The sequence below is a fragment of the Bison bison genome, unplaced genomic scaffold (assembly GCF_000754665.1).
Source record: "Bison bison bison isolate TAMUID 2011002044 unplaced genomic scaffold, Bison_UMD1.0 scf7180017864508, whole genome shotgun sequence".
Lineage (NCBI taxonomy): Eukaryota > Metazoa > Chordata > Mammalia > Artiodactyla > Bovidae > Bison > Bison bison.
This window is the reverse complement of record NW_011495064.1, coordinates 5,572,713-5,591,262: the sequence shown is the minus strand read 5'-3', so window position 1 is coordinate 5,591,262 and position 18,550 is coordinate 5,572,713. Positions and strand designations below refer to the sequence as shown.

Genomic DNA, 18,550 nt, shown 5'->3' with positions numbered 1-18,550 from the left:
CTATATTTAAAACGGATCACCAGCAAGAGCCTAGTGTATAGCACAGAGAGCTCTATACTCAACATTATGTAACAACCTAAACAGGAAAAGAATCGTAGAAAGAATGCTTTTGTTCACTCGCTAAGTCGTGTTCACCTCTTTGTCTTGCCATGGACTGCAGCATGCCAGGCTTCCCTGTCCTTCACTGTCTCCCACAGTTTGCTCAAACTCATGTCTGTTGAGTTGGTGATACCATCCGACCATCTCATCCTCTATCACTCACTTCTCCTCCTGCCCTCAATCTTTCCCAGCATCCAGGGCTTTTCCAATGAGTCAGCTCTTCGCATCAGGTGGCCAGAGTTTCAGCTTCAGATACATGTATCTGTATAATTGAATCACTTTGCTGTACACCTGAAACTAACACAACATTGTTAATCAGCTGTCGGTTCAGTTCATTTCAGTCGCTCAGTCGTGTCCAACTCTTTGCGACCCCGTGAATCGCAGCACGCCAGGCCTCCCTGTCCATCACCAACTCCCGGAGTTCACTCAGACTCATGTCCATCGAGTCAGTGATGCCATCCAGCCATCTCATCCTCTGTCGTCCCCTTCTCCTCCTGCCCCCAATCCCTCCCAGCATCAGAGTCTTTTCCAATGAGTCAACTATACTCCAACATAAAATAAAAAGTTAAAAAGAAATTAAAAAAGAAAAAACACAAATAACATAGATATACGTGTACATATCTATTTACATGTGTGAGTGTAAATATATATACACATACATGTGTGAGTATAAATATGTATACACATACGTGTGTGTGTGTGTAATTTTTCTTTCTATGGCTCATTTTTCTCTCTGCCTGTCCGTAATTATATTTCCTCATCAAGATGACCATGGTGCACCTGAGTTCGTGTCTTATGCCCAGTGTCTTCAAAAGATCGATTCAGGTCCCTTCCAAAGGACAGCAATGTGGAATCTATTGTGAAATCAGCTGAAATAGTCAGAACGACCCCCAGTAGTCCTGTTTGTTGGTAGCAAGGAAACATCTCCTGAGCACCCAGCTTTTCAGTCTCTTCCTGAGCACTTTTTCTGGCTTACATTCATCATTTTTCCCTTGGGTCCTGATAAAGAGCCTATGATTCTTCCTGGCTTATACACTTAGACATTTCAAGTTAACTTCAGAAATTGCATCACCTAAAATTTCCAGATATTGGGGGAGAATTTTGTTTCGTTTTTTCCGATGAACAGACATAGTTTTAATTCCTGACCTTATCCTGAGCTTACTTTTCCCCCAGAAAGGTTAATTCATGATCAGCTGAGAGCATTCACTCCCAGACTGTTCACAAATGCCTCATTTGGCCCTGTTGCATCCTTCCTGTTTGCCAGAAACTGTTCTGTTTTCCCCGTTGCCACAACATAAGTGCTGCTAAGAGCAGAGGTAATCAGCTGCAGCTTTGCGCCTGCGCTGATCCAGCCCCCAATCCCCACAGCCCCCAGACCCCAGGTGCAGTAAGGCCTCTGTCCCCCAGCCCGCGGGTTATCTGGCAGCATTGTTGATCAAGGTAAAACATGTTTATTCAAGCATCCAAATAATGTCTTCATATAGCGTGTTGATTTTTTTTGGACATAAGTTGTTCAGAAATGTTTACTGTTGCCTGCTGTTCACGCTCCTGATGATGATGAGATGTGGGGTGACTTCTGGTGGCTGCAGACCAGGAAACATAACCGGTTTCTCCAAAGAAAGGGGGGAAAGTCACTGTATTTAAGAAAACTTAAACCTCCGTCTAGTTGTTTTTTTCATGTTGAGTTTTAAGCCAGCGTTTTCAGTCTCCTCTTTTATCCTCATCCAGAGGATCTCTAGTTCCTCTTCACTTTCTGTCATTAAGCTGGCATCATCTGCATATCTGAGGCTGTTGATGTTTCACCCAGCAATCTTGGTAAGGACAGAGGAGTCTGGCGGGCTGCAGTCTATGGGGGTCACAGAGAGTCGGACACAACTGAACAAGAAGAGCAGCTCGTTGTCTTTACCTGTCTTAGGTAATGCAGCTACTGTGACTCTGTATTTGGGGATTCTGGCAGGGATTGTGGTTACTTATTGGAAAGTAATTCTGGAAACTACTAAATTAGGTTATTTTCTCGCATGAAAGTAGCTGACAAGGTCTTGCCTGTCTCTCAATGAGTTCACAACAGGTCTGGCCTGGAAGACAAAATATGATATGGAAATATGAGCTTCAAAGTTTATTAATTTGCTGTCTCTACTTTTACTTCACTGTGATTTCCTGTGTTTGGGGGCTCTGTCTGATCAGGGTTTGCTGCTGAGGCAGTTAAAACAGGTGTTGTGACTTTTTTACAAGGCAGCTGCCCTTCATGGGCACTCCAGGCAATATGTGGGTGCTCATTAGCGCGGTCACACCTGAGATAGATGTGTGGGCCATATAGAATGGTCTTCTGTCTCTCACAACTGTTTCATTTCCTACAAGGAAAAAAGAAGTTTACTTTTGAGTTCAGCGTGGACCACATCTTTGCAGTGTGTTCGTCATGTGATTTAGGAGGTCATTCCTGAGCCCAGGTGTCAAAAAGGGGCTTGGTACAGGACATAAACCTGAGGCCCTTAATGATAGACTGAGGGATTCTACGAGGTCTCCAGGCCTGACTTGAAATAGCAAACTAAAGCAAGTCGCCACCTTCAGTCCCATCTCTTGCAACTCATAATCTTCTCTGGGGTTTGTTAAACTATCAGCAATGCATAGCCAGCATGCTATGCTATGCTATGCTAAGCCACTTCAGTCCTGTCCGACTCTGTGCGACCCCAATAGCCAGAGCTAACTCACAGTGGCAGGCGTGACCCTTCTGTCTCCTCTGTTGTTGTTTAGTCGCTCAGTTGTGTCCAACTCTGTGACCCCATGGACTATAGCCCACCAGGTTCCTCTGTCCGTGAAATTGACCAGGCAAGAATACTGGAGGGGGTTGCCATTTTCTGCTCCAGGGAATCTGGTATCGAATCCATGTCTCCTGCTTAGCAGATGGATTCTTCACCACTGAGCCACCTGGGAAGCCCTTCTATCTCCTAGCCTCAAGGAAATAAAAAGAAGTGCCTGGTAATATGAGGATGTATAGTTTCAAACCAGCAGTGGTTGAGGATCTAAGAATTATATCTACTGTGAGAGGAATTTGCCCTTTAAAACTCCAAAAAATGGACCCATCCAATCCTTGACCACGTACCGCAGAAATGTTGCTTAACTAGCCTCTCAGGTGGTCAGGAAGGATTGCTGATTTGCATCTTATTCTGCGTTAACAGGGTGACCCCAGAATCTGCTGCCAGGGCTCTCTGTGGAGTGTCATTCTTGGGGATCTTGTAAGCTGGGGGGCAGCCTCAGTGTTGTGTACAATCCTCTTGTCCAAGCTCTGATGCTGCACACCTGGTTTAGCTTGTGTTAGGGCTAGACACAAACTAGGCACCACCATCCCACGTGGCGCTGGTGGTAAAGAACCCGCCTGCCTATGCAGGAGACACAAGAGACTCAGGTTCAATCCCTGGTTGAGGAAGATCCCCCAGACGAGGGCATGGCAACCGACTCCAGTATTCTTGCCTGGAGAATCCCATGGACAGAGGAGCCACAGGGTCAGGAAGAGTCAGACACAACTGAAGTGACTGAGGATACACATGGCAGAAAGTATCAAAGTGCCTTGCATCTAGAATGCTAATGGGGTTTATTTCCTTAAATTTTCTGTAAAATGAAGGGGAAGAAAACAGGTTCCATCTGTAAGATATTTATCTTTTGGCAGGGTCTCCACTCTGAGCCTCTGGTTGTTTGCAAACAGCTCCTTCGTACCTATTCATAGATCCGTGCCCGGGCAATTGTATTACAGAGAAGAAACTATTTTGCAAATCCAGTTCTTGGACAATAAAAAGATGTTTTAAAAGCCTCCTGCTGCACATTTTGAATGATTGTTAATATTGAATCTCTCTTAAATCTTAAAGGCTGTAACACTCACATGTTGGTTTTTTTTTTTTTTTCTGCTTCCTTTTTTAAGAGAAAGGTGATGCCGAGCCAGAGAGTCCAGACAATGGCACATCGAACACATCGTAAGTCTCTTTCCTGTTTCTATCCCGAGTTCTTTAATACGCTTATAATACAAAATAGCACAAATATCTTGTTATAGTAATAATAATAATGGAAGGAAGTCTGTGGTTCTCTTTCTCATGATAATGTCTGCTTAAATGCTTTTGCATGCAGTTGCATTTGAGGTCTTTCTAATGCTTTAGCCCAGTAAGAGTAATCTTGAAAACACAAGGCTCCTCTTTATAATGTACAGATAGATGTAATGAGATTTGATGGTATTATGGGGCGGAGGAAGGGAGGAGAGCTTTTGGACCTTGCTCAGCAACGCCTATCACTGTCATAGATAATTGGAGAGCGTTTCTCACATGCTGGGAGATCGTCTGTCCTACACACCTGGGAAGTACCAGTGTCATTTTTTAAGGCCTGCCCTTTGCAACTCACCTCTGAGTTATGTGAAATATACAGTTATAGACATCTCTGGACCATGAAGGGATTATTCATTTTTTGAGTTTACAAACGCAGTTGTAAAGAGATAACAAAGGGCTCTTTTTAAGCACGTTCTTCATTCCACATTTCGTCTTTCTCCTCTCAATACTCAAGCAATCGAAAAACGTTCGGATGATTAATTTGATGCCCAGTTTATGTGCCAAAGTTTACATAACTCACACGCTAACAAATTATTTTGGCTGAATAGGAATTAATAACAGGTTTTTTCCTTAAAAATCATTATTTTTATCATTTCTGAGGAGTTAAATGTGATTTCTTATTATAAGACAGTTTTGTGGATATATCTATATTTGGACCAGTGCTCTTCTTACTAAGCATTTAAAGTGCTTTCTAGCCATTAGAAATGACAGCTTGTGATATAACATTATTGAGTGTATTTGTCCAAGATGTGTTTCTCAGTCTAGGAAGAGTCTTTGGCTTGCATAGGATGACTATTTATTTCATAAAGATTGTGATTATTTGCTGGTCTTTCTTAAGATGTTATCCTAAAAGTTATAAGTGGTTCTATTATCATGATTTCTAATGATATAATGATTGTGACTGGTTTCAAATTGTTAAAGTATTACTAATTTTTAAATTTTTTACTATATAAAATAGGAAAAGGGTTTTAATGCCATCTGGAGGCATTCTAGAGAACTGAAAAGGGTAGAGTCACTTTTAAAGATTTAGTTCTTTCGAGCAACGTTTGAGACTAGAGAAGAATTTACGCAACTAAAATATTAACTATTTGAGAGTAAGTTTTATTTTTATAATTAATTTTATAAAAGTGTTAATTATTATAGAAGTAACCATTTTTCAACAAAATCATTTTAAAAGCATACAAAATATGTTGGAAAGCAGCTAGCATCCTACATTTAATTTTTTCAAATTTAAAATCACATACAATGGGAATTCCCTGGCTGTCCAGCGGGTAAGACACCATACTTTCACTGCCCAGAGCCCAGGTTCAGCTCCTGGTTGGGCAACTAAGATCCCACAAACCTCACAGAACAACCGAAAAAGAAAAATCACATTCAATAGACTCAAATTTTGTTAATACAGTTTGATGTACCACTAACGCTCTCCTTCCCTTATACGTTTCTGAAAAGCCTTAGTTTCTATAACTCATTACCTTAACAAAATCAATATGTTGTCTGAGAAGTTACTTTAAAACCCTCCAGAGATTTGTGAATAGTGAAAGCTTGAAGCATGACCCCACATTCCTGAACAAAGCAGTTCCTTATTCATCTGCTCACATCCTGCCTCTTGAACTAGAAATAGCAGAAATAAAGTCTGAGGTTGGACCTGTATTAAAAGTGGAGACTTCTGAGCTTGATCCTCTCAAAGAGCCCTCTAGCAGTGTTCCTGTTATGATTAGGCAAGAGGAATAGCTTATTACGAATAAAGAGCAGGAACTCAGGCTGCCTTAGACTTGGGTAGAGATTTACAGTCTCTGTGTGATACCCTATCTGAGCTTTATCTATGTAGACAGATAAGTAAGGCAGGGATAGTATCCTTATTTTTCATATAAGGACTCTAAGGATCAGAAAAGTCATTCAATTTGAGTGACAAAACTAGGACACAAATCTTAGGATATTTTGCTTTTTTTGGCCATTTACCATGATGAGGGAGTGAGTGGATCTTAGGAGACAAAACAAAGTCATAAGTCAAACCAAGTAGAAAAACGGGGATCTATTTATTTGTTAGATGGTAAGTATATTAGTTTGCTAGGGCTTCCGTAACAATATAGCACAGACTGGGTCCCGTGAACAAGAGAAATTTATTATCTGAGTTCTGGAAGCTAGAAACCCAATATTATCATTAGGATTTGTTTCTACTATGAAGGAAGGATCTTTTTCTAGGTCTTGTTCATTGTTCTGTAGATAAACATCTCCCTGTGTTTCTTCACATCATCTTCCTCCTATGCCTGTCTCTGTGTCCATATTTCCCCTTTTTATAAAAAATACTAGTTATGTTGGGTTTTGACCCACCCTAATGATTTCATTTTAATGTCATTACCCTGGTGAAGACCCTGTCTCCACATAAAATCACATTCTGGAGTACTGGAAGTTAGGACTTCAACATGTGGATTTTGAGAGGATACTCAGCATTAAGGGTCAGGATAATCATAATGATTCAGAAGCCAGTTCAGCAGAATCAGAGTGTATGGATGCCAGAACATGGAACAAGCTGAGAGGACCTGATGTGTATCTGCTAAGTCACTTTAGTCATGTCCGACCCTGTGTGACACCCACCAGGCTCCTCTGTTCATGGAATTTTCTAGGCAAGAATACTAGAGTGAGTTGCCATGCCCTCCTCCAAGGGATCTTCCCCACCCAGGGATTGAACCCAGGTCTCCTGCATTTCAGGGAGATTCTTTACCATCTGAGCCACCAGGAAAGCCTGAGATAACCTGATAAAACAGACCAAAATTATGAACTCCACGAGAACTGAAGGGGTGAAACAGAGCAAAGAAAACTGTCAATAACATACACACAGGCACTGGGGAAGATACATCTTCCACATTTGTGGTTTGGTGGGAAAATGTCAACTTCCAAGATGCCTCTACATCCCTTTGTCTCTAGAGTTCCATGAACTGTGAGTTATTTAAAGGCATTTTATGGATTTAAACTTTAGTATAAAATTGAGTCTCCATACAGCTCATTTTCCAAGGAAACATCTTTCCTCACTGGCCTCTTTTAAAAGTGAGGTGGTTTAGTTGCAAAGTCATGTCTGACTCTTATAACCCCATGGACTGTACCCTGCCAGACTCCTGTCCATGGGATTCTCCAGGCAAGAATACTGGAGTGAGTTGCCATTTCCTTCTCCAAGGGATCTTCCTGACCCAGGAATCAAACCCAGGTCTCCTGCCTTGCAGGCAGATTTTTTACCAACTGAGCTGGAGATTAGCATTATTTGTGATGGCCAAGACATGGAAGCAACCTAAGTGTTCATTGATGGATGAATGGATAAAGAAAATGTGGTATATGTACACAGTGGAATATTATTCAGCTTTAAACAGAGGGATATCCTGCTACTTGTGACAACACAGATAGACCTTGAGGGCAGGATGCTAAGTGAAATAAGTCCAACAGAAAAACAAATGCCATATAACCTCACTTGTATGTAGAATCTTTAAAAAAGAGAGAGAGAGAGAGTGCTCATTGATACCAAGAACAGATTAGTAGCCTCCAGAGGCTGGGGGTGAGGAGGTGACCACCTTCACTTCATTTTGAGTGAAGGTGGTCAAAACGTACAAACTTCTAGTTATAAAATAAAAAAGCCCTGGGAATGTAACGTAAATCATGGTGACTATAGTTGATAATCCTGTATTAAATATATGCAAGTTGCTAAGAGTAAATCTTAAAAGCTCTCATCACACACACAAAAAAGTGTAACTATGTGTGGTAATAGATGTCAACTAGATTTACTGTCGTGATCATTTTGCAGTATATACTTGTATGGAGTCATTACTGAAACATTAGTAATTAACATTACTTCAGTAAACATTACCTACTGAAACAAGTAAAAGCAGGAGGTTAATCATAATGCATGATACGTCACTGTACAGGGATTGCCTTATAGGATAGAGTAGTCTGGATAACACCTGAGGATCCCTTCAGGATATATTATTGAATGGTTTTCTGAGTATTCATAAAGATGAGAGTTTTTTATATCTTTTTACAGTTTATTCTTAGCGCACACACAAATTAAAATTTTTGTGATAGATTGCCAGTCTTCTCAGTGATAGAGAAGCTTATGTTGGATTAACTCTCCTCCTGATAACTATTGAAAACTCCAGATGAAATATTCTTAAAAAAACAGAACTTAAAATTTGAAGACACTAGAGTCTGATCGCGAAAAGGAAGGAAATGTTGGCAGTTTGACCCTTGAAAGAAAGAAATTGGAGTGCATGAGATCTACATTTATACAGCTTCTCCTCTGAGGGCACTCCACATTCCATAAAGAACAACTGCAATTCAAGGCCATAATCATATTATCTTGAAGTGGCTGAAGATGGAGTTCAAGGCTGCCAGGGTGGCTGGGATTTAAGGGAGGAAATTCCAGAGAGAAGTCAGCCATACAGAAGAGAGTTCCACTTCTGTGTTTAAATTCCCTGTCATGCTTGAATGACTTCTAAACTGCATATGTATGGGGAAAGGCCAGTGAGCCCAGTGGAAAACGATAACTGAATCACTGAAAAGCTGAGCAGAGATGTCAACATCTGTCTACTGCCTACGACTGCCTATAGAGTATGGAATTTGAATCTCACCCAAGTTATAGGGAATGTAATGTAAATCATTACAAACACTTGGCAAACACTTGGGTTTTTGCCTGAAACCTCAGAAAGGCCTTGCCTTTAAGAATAAAGGATTCACCCTAAAACTTAAGGGCATAACCAAAGTAGATCATAACAAAATGCAATCCTAAGTATTCACAAGTTCAGCTAATGATTTGTCTGAAAGAACAAAAATATTAATACTCTAAAGGTATAAAACAGAATCTAAAGCCTCTATAACACCATTCAAAATATTTATTGCCTAACCAAAAATTAAAGAATATGTGTAGGAATAGGAAATTGTTATCCATAATCAAGAAAAGAAAGTAACCTAAATGTTGGTATTTTCAGACAATAACTTTAAAACATATTAAAATATGTTCAAGAACATAAACAAAAACATGGTCATAGTAAGTGAAAGAAGAGACCTCTCAGCAGGGAAATGGAAACAATTAAGACAAACCGAATGAAAATTCTGGAACTGAAAAGTAACATGTTTGAAATGAAAATGTAACTGGATAATCTTAAGTGAAAAATGGAAATGATGAAATAATGGGTAAATAAACTTCAGATCAGTAAACATTATCTAATATGAAGAACAACGAGAATGAAGATTAAAAACAATGAGCAGAACCTCAGTGAATTATAGGACAATATCAAGCAGTATAACATACATGTAATTGGGGTCCCAGAGGAGAGGACAGAGAAGTAGATCAGAAAAAATATTTGAAGAACTAATAGCTGAAACTTTCCTAAACTGGCTGAAAACCTTAACTTACATGAAGCTCAACAAATCCTGCTGCTGCTGCTAAGTCGCTTCAGTCGTGTCCGACTCTGTGCAACCCCATAGACGGCAGCCCACCAGGCTCCTCTGTCCCTGGGATTCTCCAGGCAAGAACACTGGAGTGGGTTGCCATTTCCTTCTCCAATGCATGTATGCATGCTAAGTCACTTCGGTCATGTCTGACTCTGTGAGACCCTATGGACAGGAACCCACCAGGTTTCTCTGTCCACAGGATTCTGTATGCGAGAATACTGGACTGGGTTGCCATTTCCTTCTCCCAACAAATCCTAAACAGGATAAAGAAAAGTAAAACCACATCTTGAAAGATTATAGTAAAATTGCTGAAACCTGAATTAAAGAGATCTTGAAAATCTTAAACATTGCTAGAGAAAAATGACATATTATGTTTAAGGTATCAGTGATGCAGTTAACCAAAGGATTCCTACCACAGAGTACAGAGGCTGGAATACAAGCAAAAACATTGTTAAAGTGCTGAAAGACCAAAAAAAAAAAAAAAAAGAAGATAAATAAATGTCAAGTTAGAACTATAAATCTAGCTAAAATATCCTTCAAAATAAAGTGAAATAAAGTTATTTTTGATGTTGTATAATCTGAGAGAATTTGTCTCCAGTAGGCCTGCAGTACAGTAAATGATAAAGGAAATTTGTCAGACTGAAGGGTAGTAATATCAGGTGGAAGTTCAAACCTACATGAAGGAAGAATTTACAGGACATGAAAACTATATGTGTAAATATAAAAGATTATTTAATGCTAAAAATAAGATACCGTTTTATGGAATTTATGATGTATGCAAATATAAAATATATGATAAAATAGTTCAAAGGATAAGAGAGGGTAAGTGGAATTGCATGACTACAAGATTCTTACGTTTTATGTGAAGTGATATATAATAATATTAAATGCAAGTAGACTGGCAGTAAGTTAAGGATGCATAGTGAAATACCTAGAAAAACCACTAAAAAATATCCAAAAGAGCATAAATGTCATTGGAGGCATTAAAATAAAATACCAAAATAGGTTAGATTTAAAAGACTGCCTAATGTCTTTAAGATATACAGTTTAAATACAAAAACCAGTAGGTTGAAGCCAAAAGAGGAAAAGGTAGACTGTGTAAATAATAAGTATAAGAAACCTAGTGTGATGCTATTAAACACCAAATAGAGTTCTAGATGAGAAGTATTAGCAGAGGTAAAAAGAATATTTTCTCATTCTAAAAAGGTTAGTTAATGAAGAAACCATAACAGTCATAATATGTATGTAACAAAAACTGAGAGAACAACAATAGAAATTTTTTAAATCCCTTTCTTCAGTAATCGATAAAAAAAAATTAAGCAAAATATTAGAAAGCACATAGAAGATTTGAACATTAACAACCACTTTGTCCTAACTGAAATTTATAAAACACTACCCAAAAAGTGTACGATATAATTTAATCAAGTACTCATGATTCGCTCACCAAGATAGACCTTATTGTGCACAGTAAAAGACATATCAATAAATTCCATAGGATTAAAATCTTAAAGAATATGTTCTATGACCACAGCATGATTCCATTATAAGTCAATAGCAATGGAATTCCAGAAAACTTCTAATATTTAAAAGTTAAATAGCATTCCTAAATAGAATAATCACAAAGGAAATTAGAAAATAATTTTAACTGAATGAAAATGCATGTACAATTTACGAGCTTTTACTGGATTCACTGAAATAATATGCACAACAAAAAACATATGTATAACTTTACATGGCTTGATTAGAAGAGAACAAAGGTGAACATCTGTAATTTATGTTTCCACTTTAAGGAGCTAGAAAAGGAAGAATAAACTGAAATAATTAGGAATAAATACATAATAACAACAGGAGTAGACATTGTAAAACAATAGAGAAATTAAGAAAGCCAAAATTTGTTTCTTTTAAAAATTTAGTAAAATTAGCAAAACACTGAAAGAACTAATCAAGGAAGAAAGGAGGAAAAATATAAATTACCAACATTAGCAAAGAAAAAGTGGTCATAACTGCATATCCTACAGAAATTTAAATAGTAATAACTGGATATTATGAACTAATTTCTGCTAATTAATTTGACAGCTTAGATGAAATAGTCAATTTCCTCAGAAAATGTAATTTATCATAACTTCCATGAGAAAAAAATAGAATATCTGAATGACCCTATTACTATTAAAGAATTTGAATTTGTATTCAAAACTATTCCACAAAGAAAATTCCTCCAGAGTCAGGTGGTCTCACTGGCAGATTCCATGAAAACTTAAGTAAGAAATGTTTCTACCAATGAATCACCACAAATGAACTACTAGTCTTACACAAACTCCTTCAGAAAATAGGAGAGGAAGAAAAACTACTGAATGTATTGTTATAGAGTCAGTATAACCTTGATACCAAAATATGACATAGGATTATAAGAAAGAAAGTTATCACTCAATATTTCTTATAGACATTAAAAACTTAAACTTCTTAACAAACCATTAGTATATATGATCCAATGATACATAAGAAGGATATGATTCTTTATAACCAAGTAGGGTTTATCACAGGAATGAACAGTTGACTTAACATTAGAAAACATAATTAATATAATCTACCATATTAACAAAATAATGGAGAAAACCATATGGTCCTCTAAATAAATGAAGAAAAAGCATTTGACATGATTCAGCACCCATCTTGGAGAAGGCAATGGCAACCCACTCCAGTACTCTTGCCTGGAAAATCCCATGGGCGGAGGAGCCTGGTGGGCTGCAGTCCATGGGGTCACTAAGGGTCGGACACAACTGTGTGACTTCACTTTCACTTTCATGCATTGGAGAAGGAAGTGGCAACCCACTCCAGTGTTCTTGCCTGGAGAATCCCAGGGACGGGGGAGCCTGGTGGGCTGCCCTCTATGGGGCTGCGCAGAATCGGACACGACTGAAGCCACTGAGCAGCAGCAGCAGCAGCAGCAGCACCCATCTATGACTTTAAAACTCTCAGCAAACTAGGACAAGAAGAGAACTTACTTTATCTGACAAAGGGAATCTGCCCCCACATCTCCTGCTAACATCATATTTAATGGTGAAATACCAAACACTTTCCTCCTGAGATCAAGAACATAACATTAATGTCTGCATTATCTCCTCTATTTAGCATTGCACTGGAAGTTCTCAGTTCAGTTCAGTCGCTCAGTCATGTCCGACTCTTTGCGACCCCATGAACCACAGCACGCCAGGCCTCCCTGTCCATCACCAACTCCCGGAATTCACCCAGACTCATGTCCATCTAGTCGGTGATGCCATCCAGCCATCTCATCCTCTGTTGTCCCCTTCTCTGAAGTTCTAGTGAATGCAATAAGGCAAGAAAAGGAAATAATAGACATAAAGATTGAAAAATCTTTTGGAAAACTCTTTATGAATGATTGCTTATAGAGAAAATCCTAAGAAATTTAATAACTACTAGGGCTTTGCGGGTGGCGCTAGTGGTAAGGAACCTGCCTGCCGGTGCAGGAGACATAAAAGACACAGGTTCAATCCCTGGGTCAGAAAGATCTCCTGGAGGAGCGCATGGCAACCCACTCCAGTGTTCTTGCCCAGAGAATCCCATGGACAGAGGAGCCTGTGGGCTACTGTCTACAGAGTCCAAAGAGTTGGACATGACAGAAGCAACTTAGCACACATGCTGCTGCTGCTAAGTCCCTTCAGTCGTGTCCGACTCTGTGCGACCCCATAGACGGCAGCCCACCAGGCTCCCCCGTCCCTGGGATTCTCCAGGCAAGAACACTGGAGTGGGTTGCCATTTCCTTCTCCAATGCATGAAAGTGTAAAGTGAAAGAGAAGTCGCTCAGTCGTGTCCGACTCTTCGAGACCCCATGGACTGCAGCCTACCAGGCTCTTCTGTCCATGGGATTTTCTAGGCAAAAGTACTGGAGTGGGTTGCCATCACCTTCTCCAAGCACCCATGGTACTAGAACCAATAAATGAATTTAGAAGGGTCAGTTTACAAAACTCAATTGCGTTTCTAATAGCAATAAACAGTTAACAGTTGCAAAATGAAATAAAAGCCACCCTGTTTACAATGATATAAAATGCTGAATAAATTTAGCAAAAGACAAATAAGACTTATACACGGAAAGTCATTAAACCTTGAGGAGAGAATTTTAGACTTAGATGGAGAGAAGTTCATAAATTGGAAGGCTAATTGAATGTTAATATGTCAGTTCTCATACAAGTATGAAAGTGTTAATCAAAGGGCAGTAGGACACTTACAGAAAATGACAAGTTGCGAATTTTTATAGATAAGCAAGGGGCCTGGGTAACCAAAACTGTTGAAGAAGAGCAAGTTTGGAGGCCCTACAGTACCTGATTTCAAGGCTTACTATAAAACTAAAGTAATTAAGATAGTGTGGCATTGACATAAGACAGATAAAGTAGAGTCTGGAAATAGACCCACAAATATATGGTCACCTGATTTTTGATAAAGACGTTAAGCTGTTGAGTGGGGAAAGCCAAGTCTTCAACAAATGGCGCTTGAGCAGCTGCTGGGGAAACATATGAATCTCACACCAGACACAATGGAGATGGATCACAGACGTCAACAAAGAAGCCAAAACTGCAAAGCTTCTAAAAGAAAGCATAGGACAATTTCTTTATACCCTGCAATGATTTCTTACAGAAACCACAAAACCAGAGAAAAGAAAGCCCTGATGAATTGGACTTCACCAAAATTCTAAATCTATGGTCACCAAAGTGACAAGACAAGACACAAACTGGGAGAATGTATTTATAGTACATATACCTGACAGATACCTTGTATCCGGAATATATAAGGAACTCTGACAATTCAATAAGAAAGTGATGAAAACACAGATTTTTTTAAATGGGCAAAAAAGCCTTGAACAAAACAAAAGAAGATATACAAGTGGCCAATAAGGAATTGAAAACATTCATTTTACTAATAATATTCATCTTCAGGGAAATGCAAATTAAAACCACAATGAAATACTACTATATACCCACTAGAGTGATTAAAACTGAAAAGACCAACACCACCAAACAGTGATGGGTTATGAAGCAACTGAAACTCTGGTGTATTGCTGTTGTGAGTGTAAAAATGACATAACCATTTTTAAAAACTGTTTCTTATACACACATTTATTGCATTCCCCAGAAATTAGGCACATACTTCCATTTGTAATTATTAACATGGGGAAAATGAAAAACATATGTCATTTAAAAGATTAGTACAAGAATTTTAATAGTGGCTTTATTCTTGATAGTCAGAAACTGGAAACAACCCCAATATACATCAGCTGGTAAATGGATAAACAATTCTGGCATGTTGGAATACTGGAATACTTTCCAGTGTATTGGAAACATAATGGAATACTTCTAATAAAAAATTAACAAATTCCCCAACATCATCTTTAGATTCAGTGCAGTCTGAGTCAAAATTCCAGCAAGTTATTTTGTGGATATCAACAAATTGATTCTAAAGTCTATAACGGAAAAGCCAAAGACTTCGAATAGTCAATACAGTAAGAAAGAAGAACAAAGTTGGAGGCCCAAAGTACCCAGCTTCAAGACTCACTCTAAAGCTACAGCACTCAGCAAAGGAATAGAGAAGTAGACGATGGAACACAACAGAGAGCCCAAAAACAGACCCACCTAAATATAGTCAGCTGGTCTCAGAAAAACAATTAAAGACAATACAATGGACATAGATGGTCTTTTCAACAAATGGTGGTGGAACATTGTATATGCACATATTAAAAAAATGAATCCAGACACAGCCTTACACTCCTCACTAAAATTAACCCAAAATGGATCACAGACCTAAATGTCAAACACAGTACCATAAAACTCCTGGAAGACCGCACAGAAGAAAACCTACATGGGGACTTCCCTGGCGGTCCAGTGGTTAAGACTCCATCATGCTCCCAGTGCAGGGGGCATGGGTTTGATCAGGGAACTAAGATCCCACATGCTGCCTGGCACAGCCAAAAGAAAAGAAAAAAACAAAAAACCTCCATGACCTTGACTATGGTGATGACCTTTTTGAGCAAGTGACTAAGGCGGTATGGGCAGCAGAAGAGCAGACCGAAATCCTTTTAGATTTTACATCTTTTCTAGGAATAAGGAGCAAATGGAGATTTCCAAGACACAGTGAAGACTGCAATTTGGCAGGGTCGCTGTGCTTGCTTAATCCAGATTTACCCACCACTGGCCAATCAATGCTCAAGTCTGAGGTCAAAAGCATAGGCTTGTGGAAAACTCCTAAGGCAGGACCCATCTGCATTTGAACAAAATTGCGATAACTTTAAAGAATAAATGAGGATTCAAAATGACCTTCATAAATTAAGGAAACTGGATTAAACACAAACAGTTAAATTCCTAGGAAAAAGAAATAACAAAATGTAGTGGAAGGAAGTGGTCTGTCCAGCGTGCACATTGTACAATAAAAAACTGGGAAGCTATTATGAGCTCAAACTGAACTAGAGCGTCCCGCAAAACCTTCCTTCTCCAAAGTTAATACAGCAGTTGGAATATATGGTAAAGGGTCCATTACCTAGTAGGCACTCAGTAAATTCTTATTACTACTATTTAACAGTAATAATATGTGACATAGAGAGAAAGTGAAAAGAGAGGGAGAGAGAAAGCAACCCTATCACTGCAGTTGATACAGATCAGAGCTTAATGAGAATTTTCATCTCTCCTTTTAAAAAGATAACAGTTAGAAAGGGTTAAGTTTACAAAGACTCTTGAGAGTCCCTTGGACAGCAAGATGAAACCAGTCAATCCTAAAGGAAATCAACCCTGAATATTCATTGGAAGGACTGCTGCTGAATGTCTACTACTTTGGCCACCTGATGCAAAGAGCTGACTCACTGGAAAAGACCCTGATGCTGGGGAAGATTGAAGGCAAAAGAAGAAGCAGGGTGACCAAGGATGAGATGATTAGATGTATCACCAACTCAGTGGACATGAATTTGAGTTAAATTCTGGGAGATAGCGAAGGATGAGAAAGCAGTCCATGGGGTTGCAAAAAGTTTGATATGACTTAGTGACTGAACACAGAGAAGGCAATGGCAACCCACTCCAGTCCTCTTGCCTGGAAAATCCCATGGACGGAGGGGCCTGGTAGGCTGCAGTCCATGGGGTCGCTAAGAGTCGGACACGACTGAGCGACTTCACTTTCACTTTTCACTTTCAAGCATTGGAGAAGGAAATGGAAACCCACTCCAGTGTTCTTGCCTGGAGAATCCCAGGGATGGGGGAGCCTGTTGGGCTGCCGACTATGGGGTCCCACAGAGTCGGACATGACTGAAGCGACTTAACAGCAGCAGCAGCAGCAGTGACTGAACAGCAGCAAGAAGTTTACAAAGCTCTCCTAGTGAAGCTGGGACTGTGAAGAAAAAGGCTGAGTGGTCAGTTTTCTCCAGAGATGTCAGCTGGAAGTGCTCTTCTCCCGGCCTCCAGACTATAGGACCAGAGGCCAGCAGTTCATGGCTTCACCTCTCCCCAGAGGTAAACTCCAAGCCAGGAGTTGGCTGGAGAATTCACCTCCACCGCTGCTAATCTTAAACATCTTGGAAGACTTGGGTATCACTGACTGGTGGAACAAAGTGGGTCTAAATGATGTCCAAAGCTCCTTTCCAGGTGTCTGATGTGCACCTGTGAGTCATTTATAAAGGTGAAAGGTGACCCATGTTATATCAATGAGTTTGTATCAACTCCACCAATTCAGGCTACTGCATAACAAACCACCATAGACTCAGTGGCATATAAACAGCAGAAAGTATTGCTCATAGTTTTGGAGGCTTGGAAATCTAGGATCAAGTTGCCGGCCGGCTCAGTGCCAAAACCAAAACTTCCTGGTTTGCAGGTGGCTATCTTCTTGCTGTGTCTTCACACTGCAAAGAATGGAGAGACAGGAAGCAAACTCTCTCGTGTCTCTTCTTGTAAGGGCATTAACCCCATTCATGCTGCTGCTACCTTCGTGACCTCATACCTCCCAAAGGCCTACCTCCTAATACCATTACATTAAGGGTTAGGATTTCAACATACAAGTTTGGGAGAGGGGACACAGCCCATAGTTACTTATTAAACATATCTTATGCCCATTATAGAATTACCTTAGAAAATGTTAAATATGGAGGGAAGATATACAAAGGAACAGTTATGTGCTAAACATATCAAGAAATCTCTCACTTACGCATGTGCTTTTAATAATAAGATTATAGAAACTAATCATATAATAGGTTTTGGAATTTGAGAGATCAAAGTCAATTTGAGAACTGTTACCAAAAGAGGTTATTTTCTTTTTAGAGAAATCTGAAACTTTCCTGATGTTTATTTTGGCCATAGCAATCCGTGTCTAAAATGATGAACTGTGACTGTTCTTTTAGCCCGTGAGGTACCTTCCCGAGAGACTGCCTTTCCGTATCTGTTTAAGTCATTTGCCAGGATCCTGTCTGCTAGGAAAATGAGAAATCTAGCATAGGCCCTTTGTCTAGAGAAAAGTGGCCAGATCCCGTTTCTCCTTGGAAGGCTCTTTAGGGCTCCTTGGCCTCCGTCCTTACGTAGATGCAATTAGACTGAAGGCCTTCGAGAGGTGTGGCGTGTCCAATGGATGTGGAGGGAAGATCTTGACCCAGCCTTCAGGAACCAGCTGGTCCAAGCGGGAATGGGCAGCGTTGCTGAAAGGGAGGAGGGGTCAGGAAGTTGCTTTACCTGAGAAGGAAATTAGGTGTTACTTTGTGCTGGTTGTTAGTCCTTCAGTCTTGTCCAACTCTTGTCACCCTGGAGGATGTCGGGAAGATCCCTTGGAGAAGGAAATGCCAGCCCACTCCAGTATTCTTGCCTGGAGAGTTCCCTGGACAGAGGAGCCTGGCGGGCTCCATGGGGTCGCAAAGACTCAGCCACGACTGAGTGACTTTCACTTTCGCTTTC

General features: G+C 39.7%; 1 protein-coding gene across 1 annotated transcript in view; it reads left to right on the top strand.

Moving 5' to 3' along the window:
- The window catches only part of AFF3 (AF4/FMR2 family, member 3), a 551,769-nt gene that overhangs the window by 357,817 nt on the left and 175,402 nt on the right, over positions 1 to 18,550 (top strand). The window contains exon 8 of the mRNA XM_010829861.1: positions 4,013 to 4,064. Within this exon, the coding sequence (XP_010828163.1) occupies positions 4,013 to 4,064 (52 nt within the window). The remainder of the gene's footprint in view (positions 1 to 4,012; positions 4,065 to 18,550) is intronic.